General features: G+C 43.2%; 1 protein-coding gene across 1 annotated transcript; it reads left to right on the top strand.

Annotated features, from left to right (window-relative positions):
• The first annotated feature begins 547 nt into the window (after positions 1-547).
• Positions 548-17,457, top strand: polq (polymerase (DNA directed), theta). The gene is made up of 35 exons (XM_056366783.1): positions 548-579; positions 736-844; positions 948-1,420; positions 1,522-1,766; positions 2,036-2,212; positions 2,350-2,480; positions 2,880-3,036; positions 3,339-3,450; positions 3,547-3,748; positions 3,855-3,990; positions 4,131-4,298; positions 4,416-4,628; positions 4,787-4,929; positions 5,103-5,292; positions 5,384-5,526; positions 5,737-5,930; positions 6,083-6,207; positions 6,622-6,865; positions 7,322-8,837; positions 8,937-10,527; positions 10,624-10,755; positions 10,877-11,079; positions 11,323-11,530; positions 11,618-11,811; positions 11,905-12,033; positions 12,134-12,308; positions 12,486-12,606; positions 14,912-15,012; positions 15,111-15,193; positions 15,296-15,397; positions 15,491-15,602; positions 15,856-15,980; positions 16,089-16,224; positions 16,319-16,425; positions 16,758-17,457. Exons 1-35 carry the CDS (start codon positions 548-550, stop codon positions 16,869-16,871), a joined length of 8,343 nt encoding a protein of 2,780 aa, XP_056222758.1. The 3' UTR covers positions 16,872-17,457.
• Positions 17,458-17,526: the final 69 nt, after the last annotated feature.

Raw genomic sequence — 17,526 nt, 5'->3', positions numbered from 1 at the left:
CAATTCAGACATCAGATATCCAGTTATTAGACAATGTTTATTTCATTCAACCATAAACAGTTAATTTAAATAATTTTATTCATTCAAGTATTTAATCGAAAGACAGTCTATTTAGTATTATTAGAGGTATTATTAATATCAGTATTACTATTAGTTGCAGCAGCAGCAGCAGTAGTAGTAATAATAATATAGTAGTAGTAGTAACGGATAGGAACTTTCGTATTCGAGCATTTATTCCGTCGAACTGTTTTTGTGAAACACCGGGGCGGTACTCTGGCGGTTCTTTTGATTTCTGATTTACTCAGCGCTGCTCAACAGGAAGAAAATATTTATACCTAGCGACATAAATAAGTAATTCTACGGCGACGCTTGTTTTGACTTAACCGCTGACCTTTGATAAACATTGTTGAATAAAATTTATAAACTCGTGTCAAGAGAGAAACCAATGTCATGTTAATTAACATCCAGCCACTCACACGTTTGTTGAAAACAGTAAAGCCTCATCAGTATGAGCACTTCGGGTCCTCCTCTGAGACAGAAAAGCTACATGGGGCAGCACCAGATCAAGAAGAAAAAAAGGTAAGTTTAAGTGTCACTTCAATTATAATGCTGGCTGATTTAGAAGAATTATGACCAGATTCCTTTTTCCAGGAGACCTCTTCAAATCTTTTTAACATATCTATTTGTGAACAGCAGTTTTACCCGTAATGAACGTACATTTTTGTCTGAGCACAGTTTTCAAGCTCCTGCTGAGCCACTGGATGAAGATGGACTGTTGCAGAAAACCCGTTATCTGTCAGACAAAACTAACAGATCAGAAAAAATAAGCAGAGACAGCCTCATGGTGAGTGAGACGGCATGAAAGACAGTTTTTGTTAACTCTTTTTTTCTCTTCCACTCATAAGATTGATCACAAATGACCTGTACTGTTTTCTTATTCGTCTTAGGGTGGAGGAGCAGTGTTCCCGCTGGGAGAATCCACATTAGCTCTTGATGAAGAGATGCTGCAGGTGCTGGATGCTGTCGACCCTGTAAAGCCTGCAGCTAACAATGCTTGTCTACCGACAGTAAACAGAGACACACAGGAAAAGCCAGCAGTATCATCAGCTGCCTTTGTCCCTTTGCCACGGTCTCATGCAACAATTCCACACAATAAGAGGGAGAGTGACAGAGCACCTGCTCAAGCCACAGGCCGAGGAGCCCACCGAGCCCCCAGCACCCAGGAGAGAGTCTGTTGGCTTAGCAGTGATGGTAAGAGACCAGGGTGGACAGCCGACTGCAAAGACCTCGCTCAGAAGCTTCTCTTCAGCGAGGATTCGGAGAAAGCGGAGCGTGCGGAGAGGGATCCAGAAAGCGGCTGCATTAAAGAGCCACCATGTCAAGAAATAAAAACCAGTCAGCAAGCCGGCAGCTCCAACAAGTGAGTCTGAACTTCCACATTATTGCCTAGTTTTTCTTTTGTTTCATTAATCTTCTGTACTTTTCTGTGACCAAATGCTTCTCTTTCTCTCTGTGTTTCAGCAGGCAGAAGTGTTCATCCGGAACAAAGGGTTCTCCTCTTGGCAAAGAGGAAAGTGGATCAAGTAAAAATGCTGACCCACCTCTTGATGCACGCAGAGACTATATCCTTTTCAGCCCCACACGTCTCGCAGCTGCCATGAAGAGGGCCAAGCTCCAGCAGTCATTTCAGAATCAGTCCAACTCTGTGCTCACAGTCCCCACTGGATTAGAGCTCAGTTCTCTTAGTGACACTTTACCTCAGCCAGGTGAAGTATATTAAGCGCAGTCATTAAACCTTCCCCTAGGCTGATATTTTGTTCCCTTTGTTCTTATTTCTGTATGAGTTATTGAGCAACAAATGTTCACACCTTCTCTGAACTTTTGTGTCATGTCCATGTATACTCAGTCTGATTTTAACTGAAATACATTTATATTTTAAATTAAATAGTGTCCCCAGTATAGACCCTGTTCCACTGCCTCCAGTCTGATTTAATGCCATATGTAAAAGGAGTATGTTATGTGTGCTCTACTGTAGGCATTGCCTTATGTGCTCCCTTGGAGCAAGCTGAAAAGCTGCTGTTATCCAGTTGGGGTTTGCCAAAACCTGTCCTGGAACGCTACCAGAAACACGGAGTGACTCACATGTTTGAGTGGCAGGCTCAGTGCCTCACTGTTGGACAGGTGCTGCAGGGATGTAACCTGGTATACTCTGGTAAGAAAATGAATATAACAAGAAAGTGAGTCAAGGAGTCAATCATTGTCAATTTTACAAGTTTCATTTTTACAACATTTTTTCTTTTATTCCTCTGTTGTAGCTCCTTTTCAACTTTTATTTTCCCTATTTTTCAGCCCCCACCAGTGCTGGAAAAACTCTGGTGTCAGAGCTGCTGATGTTGAAGCGTGTGTTGGAGACCAAAAGAAAAGCTCTTTTCATTTTGCCTTTTGTCTCTGTGGCCAAAGAGAAGATGCACTATCTTCAGGTGAGAGGGAAGTGGGCAGAAGGATACAATGAAGTTGTTATGGAGTGAGTGAGTGAGTGAGTGAGTGAGTGAGTGAGTGAGTGAGTGAGTGAGTGAGTGAGTGAGTGAGTGAGTGAGTGAGTGAGTGAGTGAGTGAGTGAGTGAGTGAGTGAGTGAGTGAGTGAGTGAGTGAGTGAGTGAGTGAGTGAGTGAGTGAGTGAGTGAGTGAGTGAGTGAGTGAGTGAGTGAGTGAGTGAGTGAGTGAGTGAGTGAGTGAGTGAGTGAGTGTGTGTGTGTGTGTGTGTGTGTGTGTGTGTGTGTGTGTGTGTGTGTGTGTGTGTGTGTGTGTGTGTGTGTGTGTGTGTGCGCGCGCATGCCTGCCTATCTCCATCTAACAGACTTGTGTCTCTGCACCTGTAGAGTGTATTTGAAGAGGCAGGAGTTCGTGTGGAGGGATATATGGGCAGCACTTCAGCTGCAGGGGGGTTCACAGCGCTGGATGTGGCTGTTTGCACCATAGAAAAAGCCAACTCTCTGATTAACAGACTCATTGAAGAAGACAGTATGGGTCTACTAGGTAATACATTTGTTGTAATTATGTGTAAAGCCAAAAAAAACAGGTACACAGATGTTTTGATAATCAATTAATCGTTCTAGTCATTTAAATTTCCGAGTTTCTGAAGGGTGAGGATTTGCTCTTCTCTCTTGGAGTTATAAAACTGTAACTTGAGTATCTCTGGATGTGGGACTGGGACCAAACAAGTAATTTTGTAAACTTCATCTTGAGTTCTTGGGAAGTGTGATTTGTATTTTTCACTATTTTCTGACATTTTATTGAGAAAATAATTTTTGAAAGTGTGTTTTTTTTTGTGCTACTAGGTATGGTGGTGGTGGATGAGTTGCACATGGTAGGGGATTCTGGAAGAGGATATCTGCTAGAGCTGCTCTTAACCAAAATCCGCTACATAGCACAGAAGCAGAGCACCACAGGGTCTGTTCGTCTATCTATACCTTTGTCTTGATGTGCAGTGTTTCAAAAATCCTGTTAATAAGTTAGTAAGTCTGTTTTTTACATTTCTCTCTACAGGTCTCTGTCTGATGGTGTACAGATAATAGGTATGAGTGCCACCTTGCCTAACCTCTCCCTCCTGGCCAGCTGGTTAGGTGCAGAGCTTTACCAGACAGACTACAGACCTGTACCCCTGCAGGAGCATCTCAAAGTGGGCTGCAACATCTATGACAAGAGCCTCTCTGTGGTCCGGCCGTTCAGTCCTGTGCTCAACATAAAGGTAATATAGATAGAGAGATCATCCAATGTGTGTGTAATCATGACTGATGCCTACTTTCTCATCAGCAGTAATATAATCTCGTGCTATAATCTTTTCTGCTTAAAAGGGTGATGACGACCACATAGTGAGCTTGTGTTATGAGACAGTGAGAGATGGCCACTCTGTGCTGCTGTTCTGCCCCTCGAAGAACTGGTGTGAGAAACTGGCTGATAGTATCGCTAGAGAATTCTACAACCTCAGACGTACTGGTTTGTGAAATTTGAAAATGTATTCAAATAAAACAAAGTCAACATCAGCACATATTGCATTTAATAGTGAGGTGATGTAAAAAAAACTGTTACTTATTTTAAAGATAGCTTATGTTGCAGTGTGTTAAGTTTAGACTGTGGTGTTTGTCTTTCCGATCGTCAAGGTAACACCGACCCACAGCCAGTGTGTCTGAATCAGGAGGCACTAGTGGACGTTATAGCCCAGCTGAGACGAACTCCTGCTGGGCTAGACCCCATCCTCCAGCGAACTGTGCCGTGGGGGGTGGCCTTCCACCATGCAGGTGAGTACCCTCGCATAACCCCTTAACCACAACAAACTGTGGACTGAATGTTAGGATCCTTGTTATCCTCTGTGTCAACAAGATGGAGGTTGTCTATGTTTCATACTTTCCGTGTAGGTCTAACATTTGATGAACGCGATGTGTTGGAGGGAGCTTTTCGTCAAGGCATGGTCAGAGTCCTGGCTGCCACCTCCACTCTCTCTTCAGGAGTTAACCTCCCTGCCCGCAGGGTCATCATTCGAACCCCTACCTTCAACGGACACTTGTTGGACCCACTCACGTACAAACAGATGGCTGGACGAGCAGGGAGAAAAGGAGTAGACACTACAGGTATGGAGTGAGGAAGGGGACAAAGAAAATGGTAAAGAGATGGGGAGAAGATGAAAAACATGATCAGCAGTCTCATATGAATGATTGAGCTTGTATCATTTGAAAACTTAATCAAAAACAGTTCTCTTCCTTGGTATCATGTCATTTTGTTGTTCCAGGTGAAAGTGTGTTGGTTTGTAAGGAGGCAGAGCGTCAGAAAGGTATTAGTCTCCTTAACGGTGCTCTTCAGCCAATCAACAGTTGCCTGGTGAGAAGGGAAGGGGAAGGTGTCACCACTAGCATGCTGAGAGCCATCCTGGAGGTATGATTGACATTTAAATAAACATGCAGAAATGAACTACAGTCTGGATGTAGGTAATTTCCTGCTTATAGAATAGTTGTGTTGTGTTTGTTTACTCACAGTGACAAAAAACAATCCCTGCCCCATGAAATAAATTGTTTCCTGCCTCTAATTCATATTATCCCAAATCACAGATCATTGTCGGAGGTGTTGCCAGCACTCCACAGGATGTGAGGTTGTATGCTTCCTGCTCTCTACTGGCTGCCAGCATGAAATGTGAAAGCAAACACAAATCAAATGAGCCCAACAACAAAGGGGCTATTGAGGCCTGTGTCGAATGGCTGATGGAGAATGAATTTATTAGCATCCAGAAGGACGGACAAGGTACTGCCACATTTGGCACAGTGCTATCTTATTATGTAATATGTATATTACTATAACTACTGTGTATCCTGTGATGTCTCTGCAGATCCAGAGGAACGGTACTGTCCCACTCAGCTTGGTGCTGCCACCTTGTCCTCCTCCCTCTCCCCTCCTGAGGCTCTGGGAATATTTGCAGACCTCCAGCGTGCCATGAAGGGCTTTGTACTGGAAAATGATTTGCACATTCTCTACCTGGTACACATGCACATATCTTGCATTATAACAACAACAACAACAACAACAATGGTTTTCTGTCAACTTTATTCACCTCCTGTTTTCCCTGAACCCTAACTAAATCTTAATTCTAGCTTTTCACGAAAAAAGGTCTCCTCCTCAAACTTACAAAATCCAGACCAGTCCTCACAAGCATAGTAATACGAAATTCTCTGTCGAAACTCTCCTCAGATCACCCCGTTGTACGCAGAGTGGACTACCATAGACTGGTATCAGTTCTTCTGTCTGTGGGAACAGCTCTCATCATCGATGAAGAGAGTGGCAGAGATGGTGGGCGTCCAGGAAGGATTTCTCGCACGGTCTGTCAGCAGCAAACTTGTTGCCAAGACAGAAAAGCAGCGTAGACAGATGGCAATTCATAAACGGTAAAGGACGCATTTATGTTAGTTACACAAGCTATTTGTACTCAGTACAACACTGTGGCCCTTAGAACAAACAAGAACAAATAAAGTTTAAGAAATGTTTGGATCACATGGGGCTTTTAACTTTCCATCATTTCATTGTTATCACTCTCCAGGTTTTTCACCACGCTTGTACTACAGGATCTGGTGAACGAGGTGCCTTTGGGAACAGTGGCATCTAAATACAACTGCAATCGTGGACAGTTACAGTCTCTGCAGCAGTCTGCTTCTACCTATGCAGGTACATGCTTAGGAGTGTTGCTGAGTAACCTGATGCATGAAGAAGCAGGAGCACTTTAGAATGATGTGTATACAGACTTCATTGCATTAGCTGATGTTTCAGCACCTATATGCTTTCTTAAGAGCCATGCATCCATCATTCATAAGTGCTCACGCTTCTTGCATCATGTTACTGTGAGAAGGTTCACGAGGTACTAGTGTAATATAGACTCAGTGGGCATATGCTTAAATGTGTTTGTCTGGATTTCAATCTATATCATATAAATGATGATGCCTATTATTAGTGACTGATGCAGACACAGTAAGAAAGAGAACTAGAGCCAAAAAGCAAGACATTAGTTATTAAATGAGTTTAAATCACATGCTCAGTTGTGCAGCTTCCAGAAACACTTAGTGATTTTCTGCTATCCCTCAGGTATGGTAACGGTGTTCTGCAAACGTCTGGGCTGGCACAACATGGAGCTGCTGTTGTCTCAGTACCAGACCAGGCTGAGCTTTGGAGTCCAGAGGGAGCTGGTCGACCTGGTCAGGGTTTCACTCTTGAATGCAACACGAGCCAGAGCACTCTACGCACAAGGGCTCTGTACTGTTGCTGAACTAGCCAGGGCTACTGTGACTGATGTGGAGAAAGCCTTAAGAAACGCAGTCCCATTCAAGAGGTAGGTGTGTGTATGTTCCCGTAAGATATAAATGCATGTGTTGTGACTAAAAACCAGACCCCTTAATACTTAGTAAAATATACCATCTTATTGAAAGGTCAGAATGTTGGAAATATTAAAAAGTAGGTTGATGGGCTCTATGATGAGAGGCACGGTTAACCATCCGACCCATCCTGGGCGATAATTATATCATAACAATGAACAATTCAAGAAGAACCCAATGAACTGAGGGCTACAGAGACTGAATTACATTGAATATATCAAGTATATAAACAATCTAATATATACTCATAAATAAATACCCTTTTTACTATTAAATATACATCAACTTCCTCTGTTTTGAAGAAGTCAAAGAGATAGAAGCAGGCACAGTCCTTTAAACGTCACTTAGACTAACCTAATCTCCCTGAAACATGAGCCCAAATGTAATGTCAATGGTGCACTGTCTGTCCTCAGCTCTAAACGTGCGGTGGATGAGAGTGAGATGGAGGCAGCTGAGAGACGGAGTCTTCGCTGTGTCTGGGTGACCGGTGGACGGGCCCTGACGGAACAGGAAGCAGCCACTGAAATAGTTTCTGAGGCAAGGCTGCTCCTACAGGAAGACCTGGCCCGGCTAGGAGTTCAGTGGGACCCAACAACACTTCCTCCCGGGGCTCCTGCTGTGAACAGCTGTGACAACGGTCATAGCAGCGACACAGAAACCTCATCCGTCTCATATCTCAGTTCACCTGAAGCACAGACAGAAAACACTAGAGACCACCAAGAGGGAGACAGGCTCAAGAAAAGCAAGGGCAGAGTTACTGACAGACATAGAGAGGAGGGTGAGGAGGAATATAAGAGTGAGAAAATGGTGGCTGAAAGAAAAAAGGATAAACCAGACGGTGATGCCAGGAGAGAGCAAGGAAAGTCCAGACCTGTTGAGAAGGAAGGGGGAAAAAATTTGGAGGTGCACAGAAAGGAAGACAGGGCTGACCCAGAAATCGCACAAACAGATAATGAGGTGCCAGTGGAAAGTGGCAAAGAAACAGAGATGACAGAGACAAATAAAAAGCTGTCCATGGCAAATGAAACAAAAAATTGGTCAGAGAAAGAAAGGGAAGAGCGCAAAAAATCAGAGGAGAAAGGAGTCGAGAAAAGTGACAGAACAGCCTCAGCTAGACCAGGGGGTCAACAAGCCAAACGGCCCCATCCTGAAAGGAGCCTGACACAGGAACTGGCTGAGATTGTATCCAGCCCTCTGCCTCAATCACCGCCACATCCTCAGCCCTCACCTCCTCCAATGCCGCCCCCACGCTTCAGAGCCCTGATGCCCCGGGTAGAACAACAACAAAGTGTTTCCACAAGGACTTTAAAAGGAAATGGTAACAAAGAGGTTGCTGCCTCACCTGTGCAGCCAGGTAGACTGAAGCACTCACGAGCCCTAAGCAAAGTCCTGCACTCGATACAAACTGATAAATGTCTACAAGACAGTGTAGCGAGTGCACAGGCATCCCACCTGGGAGCAACAGTTTCTGCTCCTACAAATGCAGACACATTAAATTCCCTTCCATCTGTTTCTCCTGCCTCAGTTCCCTTATACTCTCCTGAAGCCAAGCGAAGAAGGATAGAGGACAGAGGGGTAGATACGTTCTCATCTCCCGAGCTGTACACAGGAGATGAGAGAGATGAAGAAGCTGGGGGAGACATTAAAAAGGGAGAAGAGAGTTTTGGTGACAGCTTTGAATTGGACACTCAGACCGAAAGAATCATTGTTCAACAGACATACCAAGACAGAGACTGGAATGATGGAGGAATGAATCAGGTGGTAGAAACAGAAGAGATAAAAGAGGGGGAAATGGTAGACACAGGCATAGAGCGGGAAGACGACACAGATGAGGGGAAAAATGGACCTGCCCCACACAATGCCTGTCCTAGATTCAATATATCTCTCACAGATAGCCAGATGGAGCTCATCCTTAACACCAGCCACCAGGTGACTGACCAGAAACATCAATTATGCATGGATTGCAAATAAGAAATACTGTATAATCAAATGATTTGCCTCTTTAATGATACACTGCTGTTTTCACAGGTTTCCCCTGGTCCCCGTGGTGGTGATAACGTGGATGAAGACAAAAACGAAGGCGGCGGTGATGATAATGAAGCCCTCGATGCCAATCAGGTTGCTTCTGAGAGCCTTAACAGAAGCAGTAGCTTCCTGTTCGACAGCCTGTACGACAGCTCTCTGCTCGCTGGTCTGAGCCCACAACAGATCCTTGATCAGTCTGATGAAGAGGAATCTGAGTGCAATCTCCCATCAACCCAGGATCGAAGACGCAGTGAGCTTCTTGCCAACCAGGATGCAGAAAAGCAGGAGGCGATCCAATGGGGCGAATCCTCCTTCAACCTGTCAGAGTGGGGTGACTCGCTGTTTGTGGGCGAGCATTTTCTGGAGAGGCAGAGCTTGCTCAGACATTCAGAGAGAACGCGACACGAGCAAGAAGCCCGCCATTGTCAAGCACAGCAACCCAACGCAGACCATGCTCTGCCTGAGGAACGGCTGTCAAATTCACCTTCTGAACCCTGTCAGATACAGCCACAGCCTGTTTGCATTGTAACTCCGAATGAGCGTGACAAGGACACAGCTAAGCAGTTCCCTAATGCTCAAAATAAGAATAAACCAGGTGGGAGACAGGGAAGGATAAACGAAGAGGGTGAAAGTGGAAATCAGGTCGAGGAGGAAAAGGAAGCAAAAATGAATGTTCTATTGCCAGATAATGCGCCTCAAAGTACTGTTCATTGCAGCCCCGGTTTACAAGAGATCTTTGACCGTTGGCCTAGTATGTCTGACCAGTCCTGGCACAACACTACAACAGGCCACACAGCTACTCAAACACACACTACACACACTGCTGCTGCAAACACAGTGGATGCTCCAGATCTACCTCAGACTTTAATGCAAGTGAGCAGAAAAAGGGGAAAGGTAAATGTGCAATCTGCTGCTGCCGAGAGTGACTCTCAACCAGAACAACCCCCAACACGTGACACTGAGAATGTAAGAGAGAGGCCCGGATCCGCTGGTGACCTTATTCCCCCCACCCCAGAAACGCCACCTGTCACACCCAGAGTAAAACTGACCACCTCCTCGGTCCAGTCGCCCCTCACTACCCGGCCACTTAACCAGTCAACTCCCTCAACACTTCCTCCACGTAAATCAACTGCCCCAAAATGTCGTAAATCTCACCCAGGAAACAGTAATCATCTATCAGAGGCTGCCGACACTGAACAGCCTGATTCTATGCCTGATTGGAGCCGCAAACACCAGCTGAGGCATCCAAAGACTCTACCTGAATCAGAGCCGAAGTCTGTTCCATGCTCAAGTTCAAAAACCAAACCTCCTCGACACTGTGCTTCTCCGTCCTCTCCCCGGCCGAAACCTCCCTCTGATACTGAATCGCCCGTGACTGACGAAGGCTTCACTCTTCAGCTGTCCCAGGATTCATCACTCTGTTCCAGCAACTCTGGGACCTTCTCCATTGTAGATGTGGCAAGTGAGAGGCGCCTCTTCGACACTTTCATTAAGGAGTGGAAAACAAAGGAACGGTACTCTCTGGCTTTGGCCTGTGAAAGGAGGGAGCACAGACAGCAGCCTGAGGGGGAGATAGGAGGGAAACACACGAGAGGTAACCACAGAAGTGACTTGAACCTACAGTAAAACGTGATGCATGATGAATGCAGTCTCCTCACCCATGCATGTGTTATCTGTGCAGCCTCAACAGCTCATCAGAAGCTCAACAGGACTGATGGTTTTCCAGTAAGAGACAGTGATGGACTGGTGTTGATTGGACTGTCTGTTTGCTGGGGAGCAAGAGATGCATACTACATATCTCTGCAGCAAAAGCAGAGCAAAGGTATACACACACACACACACACACACACACACACACACACACACACACATACACACATACACACTTGCAAGCACACAATCGAAAAAGAAAATACTAATTCAGCTCGTCTTTTCACCCTCAGGCTTGAGCGCCAGTCTGGCTCCTCCTCCACTGGATGGTGATTTGCCAGTAAGTGAGAGGCTGGGGCAGATGAAGGCCTGTCTGAGCAGGCCATTGGCTGGTCTTAAAGGGGGTGTGATTGTCACGTATGACATTATCCAAGTGTACAAGACGCTAGTCCTGAGCTGTGGCATCAGCTTGGAGGGCAGCTGTGAAGACCCCAAGGTAGGTGCACACAGTTACATCTTTATCCATCTTTGTACTCAGTGTGCATACAGCAACAAGTGACATGAGATTATAATAAACAAAATACAAGAACATTCAACACAGACAAACATACACACGGATAATATTAATGGCAAAATCCTTTTTAAAATGATCTTCCTAAAAACCTCTGTTTTGATAAAATATGAGAAACAAACTTGAACCTGCAGCAAAATAACTCTCTTTCTTTAATGTTTACCGTAGGTGGCGTGCTGGCTGGTGGACCCTGGCAGTGACGAGAGGACTCTACCCAACATGGTGACCGTCTACTGTCCTGAAGAATTACCTCTGCTGGATGGACTTGGGAATGCGCATGCACACTGTCCTCGTGTCAGGGCAGCGACCAAGAGTGTGCTTGTACACGCTGTCATGAACCATCTCACCAGCCTGCTGGAGAAAGACGGCATGCTTGGTAAAAAAAAGAGTGCACAATCAGTCAGTCGTGTAGTATTGTAGCAGCAGGAAGAACCGTGTTTAATGTTTTGTATGCATGTGTCAGATTTATTCAGGAGCGTTGAGATGCCATCCCAGGTATGTTTGGCTCTTTTGGAATTGAATGGATTGGGCTTCAGTGTTAGAGAGTGTGAGAGACAAAAACATGTAATGCAGGCCAAACTCACAGCGCTGGAATCTCAGGCGTACAACCTGGCTGGACACAGCTTCTCCCTCACCAGTATCGACGACATTGCTCAGGTTCTATGCATCTCCTTCACTATCCCAGCCATGTTTTTGAGCCAAATTCCAAATTTAGTCATAGTTACAGTTCTCTAAACCTGTATCTGCTAGGTGTTGTTCTTGGAGCTCCACCTGCCTCCAAATGGTGATGTGGGGGGATCAAAAAGTAAGAAGACTCTGGGCTATACCAGGAGAGGTGGTGGCAGAGTACGGCTCGGAAAACAGTTCAGTACCACCAAGGTAAAACTACTTTGCTGCAATCCAATAATTACAGTTTTTATATCTCACTGGAGGTGAAATATCCACTATGTTTAAACTGAAATTGAAATAATGTTGGCAGGACGTGCTGGAGAAACTTTGCCCCATGCACCCGTTGCCAGGTGTGATTCTGGAGTGGAGACGGATCACTAACGCCTTGACTAAAGTGGTGTTCCCCCTGCAGAGGGAGAAGCAACACCACCCTACACTGGCCATGGAAAGAATATACCCAATCGCCCAGACACACACAGCCACAGGTAAAACACACACATACACAGGTACAAGGTGATACTACACTCACCTGTTCTTACCGTATGTAATGTATTTCATGTAGCCGCACCTTGATGTTATCGGTAAATTCATACTGTCGTGCAATATAATCTCATTTGAAGTAAACATACTGCATGCAGTGACCGAGCTCATTCTGTTGTTAGGTAGAGTGAGCTTCACTGAGCCCAACATACAGAATGTCCCCAAAGACTTTGAGATCTACATGCCCACAGTGGTGGGGGAGAGCCCTCCCTCACAAAACGGCCAAATGACCACCAAAGCAGGGTAGGTATGACCGTATGAGCCGGTGGTTCTCAAAGCGGAGGGTTGGGACACAGTAAAATGCAAAATGTTTAATATCATTAAACAATATAAATTAACTGTTGTTCCAATCATAACCACCTCACTCATAATGTCCCACTCTAGTGGATAAATATCTAATAACTAATATCTAATCTACTTCACAATGAAATTAAGTGAATTTAGCTGCACTTTTAGTCTATATAAATACTCCAATATTATTTTACTTGTTAGTGCCACGGGTGCTCAGCTCCGAGGCACTCCTCTACAGCTAGAATAGCTGAGAGGAGTGCCTCGGGGCGGAGCATCTATTAATATTCTGTTTCGGGTTTATTATTCTTCCGCCAAATTTCGGCGCGTAACTCGTCCCGCAGCTTTGAGAAAACCCCGGTAATATATACATCAAAACGTGCGTCTTGATCCCGAAAGGGGTGCTATGACTTTTGGTGTTAAAATTCCAATTTTTCCCAAAGTTATTCCCAAAAAACTGGGAATAAATAATGCATTAGAAATGCATTGGAATTTTCTTTAGAAACCCACCTTTTTTCTACAAAATTGCACCTTTTTTCTGAGTCACCCAGCTCTCTCATACCTGCATGTAGAAATGTGATTCAAACTATAAAACGGATGAAAACTTCTGCTCTCTCAAAAAGACAGGAACTGTTTTTACATAACATGTAAACTTTTCAAACTGTGAGCACTCAAAGGAGGAGTGCAAATCACTTTTTCTTCAAAGTTAGAGTGAAAGCGTCAGTTGGCTAGAGTGCGTGAAGCAGTAAAAAATAACCTTTATTTTTATTTTTAATTCGCGCTCGCGGCCAAACCGCAAAAAGGAGACAAATAATTCTTTCTGAAAATGTAGACATAGTTGTTGGGATTCATAAAATGTAACTTTGACAGGCAGGGTCTGCACAAAATTTAAACGGGGGTGCCGAGTCCGGCAGCAATACCTGTCTCACTCTCATTGACACCTAATGTAATCGTCTTTTTTTTTCAAAAGAATCTCACTCTGTCTTCGCACTGAGCTTACTCACTAATTTTAAGGAATATCTGAATAAAATAGAGACTGTAGAAACTTCTGGCTTCAGTGTCTGGCACGGTCTTTTCGGTTTATGAAAAGAAGTAACGGTTTTCTCATAATTTGCTGTTGTTTGAAGCCATGTAGCCAAAGCCAAATTCTGGGCAGATTTTCACATTGCCATGGCAACGGCAGCTCCTGACCTGTGTGCGTGCGTGCGTGCGCCTAGCAACCAGATAACCAACTCTCCAAGCTCTGCTAGCTTTACATTAGCCACATGTTAGGTCTTAAATTACATTTAGTTAGGCCTTAAATATGTAAGTCCATTTACTGCTTCCTTCGTTGCTTTTTTTTTGTTTTGTTAAAAGAGTGAATGAAGTTGTGACGGTCTCCGCTGAGACAGAGGAGAGGAGAAGCTACTAGCCCTCTCTCGCTGTCACTTCTAGTCGCGTTGCTCTCCTCCCCTGTAATGTTAAATTTAGCACAGAAAAAAACATAATAGTGGTCATTTAAATAGCGGTTCATGGGATTTATTAACCCTCAGGGGTCCCTCTGTCCTTTTTTGGACATTTTCTTCACTTTTCTTTTTTGATTTGCTGATCATTTTGGCTGTGTTACAGCTGAAGGTATAGATTTCTGCAAGAAAGTGTCTTTTTTGACATTTTTAAAATCTAATGTCAGTTACTGTTACAGGTCTATTATACACTGGTAACACATTTTGTACCCTCTGGGGTTCCTCGAGTCCAAAAAAGGACACACAAAGAAAATGCTATAAAATCATCATATATCAATATTTTTTTCTGCTTTTTTTGCATAAATCTCTTAAACCACTTCAGTTCTGCTCAAACCTACCAAATGTTTATTAGTTTTCAGGATTTTAACCCTTTAAATGCCAGTTTGAAGACATGTTGCCTCTTGTTTTATTAAAAAAAGCAACACAGAATATGAGATATTTCCCACATAATACATGATGGAGGGATGTGACATTGTTTGACATCAGAGTCTTTTATATCAAGACATTTCTCAAAACCAGAGTATGATCAGGGTGACTTTTGAACACTGGAAATAAATCATGTACTCATCCCGGCAGTAGCCCCCGTGGCACTCAAAATTTCCCTGGAATTTTCTAGTTATTATTATTATTGTTATTATAAAGTATTCTACCTTTGAGTTGATGCATGTAAACACTACATCTGTATTTGAAGTTACACTAACTAGTAGGATTGTTAGGACTAGATGATTTGTCATAATGCTTTTACTCTTCTGTTGCAGAAAGAAGAGACGTTCTGTGGTTCCCTCAGTTACAGCTGGAGCTGCAGAACAAGGCCCAGCCTTCTCCGTCAGCATGAGACATGCCTTTGTACCCTTTTCAGGTTACTGTGATGAGACACTTGTTTTGTGTGGGTGATCACTTTCTCTGTCTATAACTTTGTCTCAGACTGTTGCCCTGTCTTTTCGCACTGTACTGCAGGTGGGATGATATTAGCAGCTGATTATTCCCAGCTGGAGTTGAGAATATTGGCTCACCTGTCCAAAGATCAGCGACTTCTACAGGTCAGTGGCTTATAGATATGAATGAATAGCAATAAAAGAATATTGTATATCAAACATTAAAAAACAGGTAAAGAAATGATGAAGCCTCTGCGCGCTCACCAGGTGCTGAATGGAGGAGCAGACGTGTTTCGTTGCATCGCTGCTGAGTGGAAAAGTGTCGACCCAGAGAGTGTGAACGACAACCTCAGACAACAGGCAAAACAGGTACAGCGATGCAGGAAACAGACAATGACATGGACATACGTGCCTTTTCATTGGGAAGCTGACCAGTGTGTCCATGTATGTAACTCTTTGCAGATTTGCTATGGCATTATCTACGGGATGGGAGCCAAGTCTTTGGGGGAGCAAATGGGAGTGGAGGAGAATGATGCGGCCTGCTACATAGAGAGCTTCAAGGCCAGATACAAAGGTATACACATTTCCATTTCTGCTAGAATTATACAACTAATTGTTAGGAATGTCTTATCATATCCTGTTTGTTTTTTTTTGTTGATATTTAGTTTTTCTGATGATATCAAAATTGTGAGTATATATACATGTAAAGTTTTCCACAAATATTTAAACAGATAGCGGACAGAACAATTGAATTAGTGGCCGCATAAGTTGTTACATTTCCACCCAAAAGACATTTAACTTCCATGTCCTGTCTTCTTTTGTTTCAGGGATTAATGCTTTTCTTAAAGAAACAGTGAAGAATTGTATAAAGAGCGGCTATGTTCAGACTCTGATGGGCCGTAGGAGATACCTACCTGGAATCACTAACACCAATACGCACATCAAAGCCCATGTAAGTTTGATAGACCATCACAACTTGACAGAATTGATTTGTAACCTGTGAAATGTAAATTTCATTTTTCATAACATCGGTGTGTTTCTGTCTTCGTCCCTCACTCAGGCTGAGCGTCAGGCAGTGAACACGACCGTGCAGGGCTCGGCAGCAGACATCGTCAAACTTGCTACTGTGAACATCCAGAAGCAACTGCGAAAAACATTTCCTGCTGCTCCACTGTCTCACCAGCACACACACTCAGGTGACACACACTCAACGCTCATTCACCAATCAAACATCACATACAGTTACCTGCTGTATCACTTTGTATCATTGAATGTTTCACCGTTATACAGCCAGGAATCAGTGCAGGGCTGGGACGTCTCAGCTGAGAGGAGCCTACTTTGTCCTGCAGCTGCATGATGAACTTATCTATGAAACCACAGAGGAAGATCTCATACAGGTATGAGCATTATTTGTCAATTTCTCAGTAGGTCTACTTTTCTGCTTAAAAGTTCCAATATGGAAGATATTTATCTGAATATCCTTATTAGGAAAATATATGGTTGAAATATATATTAATAACTATCACTTAAAGCTAAAAAGAAACAGAGAGCCATACTCAATTAGTAATGAACCTGATGCCAATAACAAAAAAAAGATTTTTGCATGGCCTTTTTCTTTAATGCACTGTATTTCCTGCACATTTTTTGGCACACATGGAAAAACAGGAAAACACAGTCTGAAAAACACTATATATACATAATTTTTGTCTCTCACCCAAACCCCTCTCAGGTTGCTCAGATAGTCAAGAGGGAGATGGAGTCCGCAGTAAAACTCTATGTAAAGCTTAAGGCCAAAGTCAAGGTGGGACCCAGCTGGGGGAACCTGCAGGATCTGGATCTATAACGTGACTATTTTAATGTTCGATACCATAATCAAATTCCATGTAGTTACTGCTTTAAGTTCTATGATATGTAAATACTATAATTTGTATAAAAATTAATATTTTTAATCAATACATTGACAATGATGAAATATAAAATAAACCCACAGTGAATGATTGCTCTATGAGCTTTAAATTAACTACTGAATGGATTTATAATTCTATTTTATGATGTACAGTGTCACAAATTATACATTTTTGTAAAAGAAAAAATCAAATTGTATTTATTGATATCTCAATACTTGACATGAGATTTTATGTAAGGTGATGTTCTGTTATGTAATAAATTGAAAAGTCTATTTTGAAAGCCTGTGGCTGCAACTAACAATCACTTTAATCATCTGTTATTGTGCTGATTATTTTCCCAATTAATCATTTAATCTATGACAAGTAAAAAATAGTGTAAAAATGGCCATCACAACTTCCCAGAGACGTGTGGAAAAAGTCGGAAAACCAAAGATATTCGGTCTTCAGTGATATACAGTGATATATAGTGAAAATCAGCAGATCCTCCCACGTTAGAAACTGGAACTGGAGAAAGTTTGGCATTTTTTCACTACTTTTTGCTTGAAAGAATGATTGAAAGAATTGTTTATCAGAATGGTTTCCCGTTATTTT

This window comes from Seriola aureovittata, chromosome 3, assembly GCF_021018895.1.
Source record: "Seriola aureovittata isolate HTS-2021-v1 ecotype China chromosome 3, ASM2101889v1, whole genome shotgun sequence".
Lineage (NCBI taxonomy): Eukaryota > Metazoa > Chordata > Actinopteri > Carangiformes > Carangidae > Seriola > Seriola aureovittata.
The sequence above is the reverse complement of the archived record's forward strand: the minus strand, read 5'-3'. Positions and strand labels throughout refer to the sequence as shown.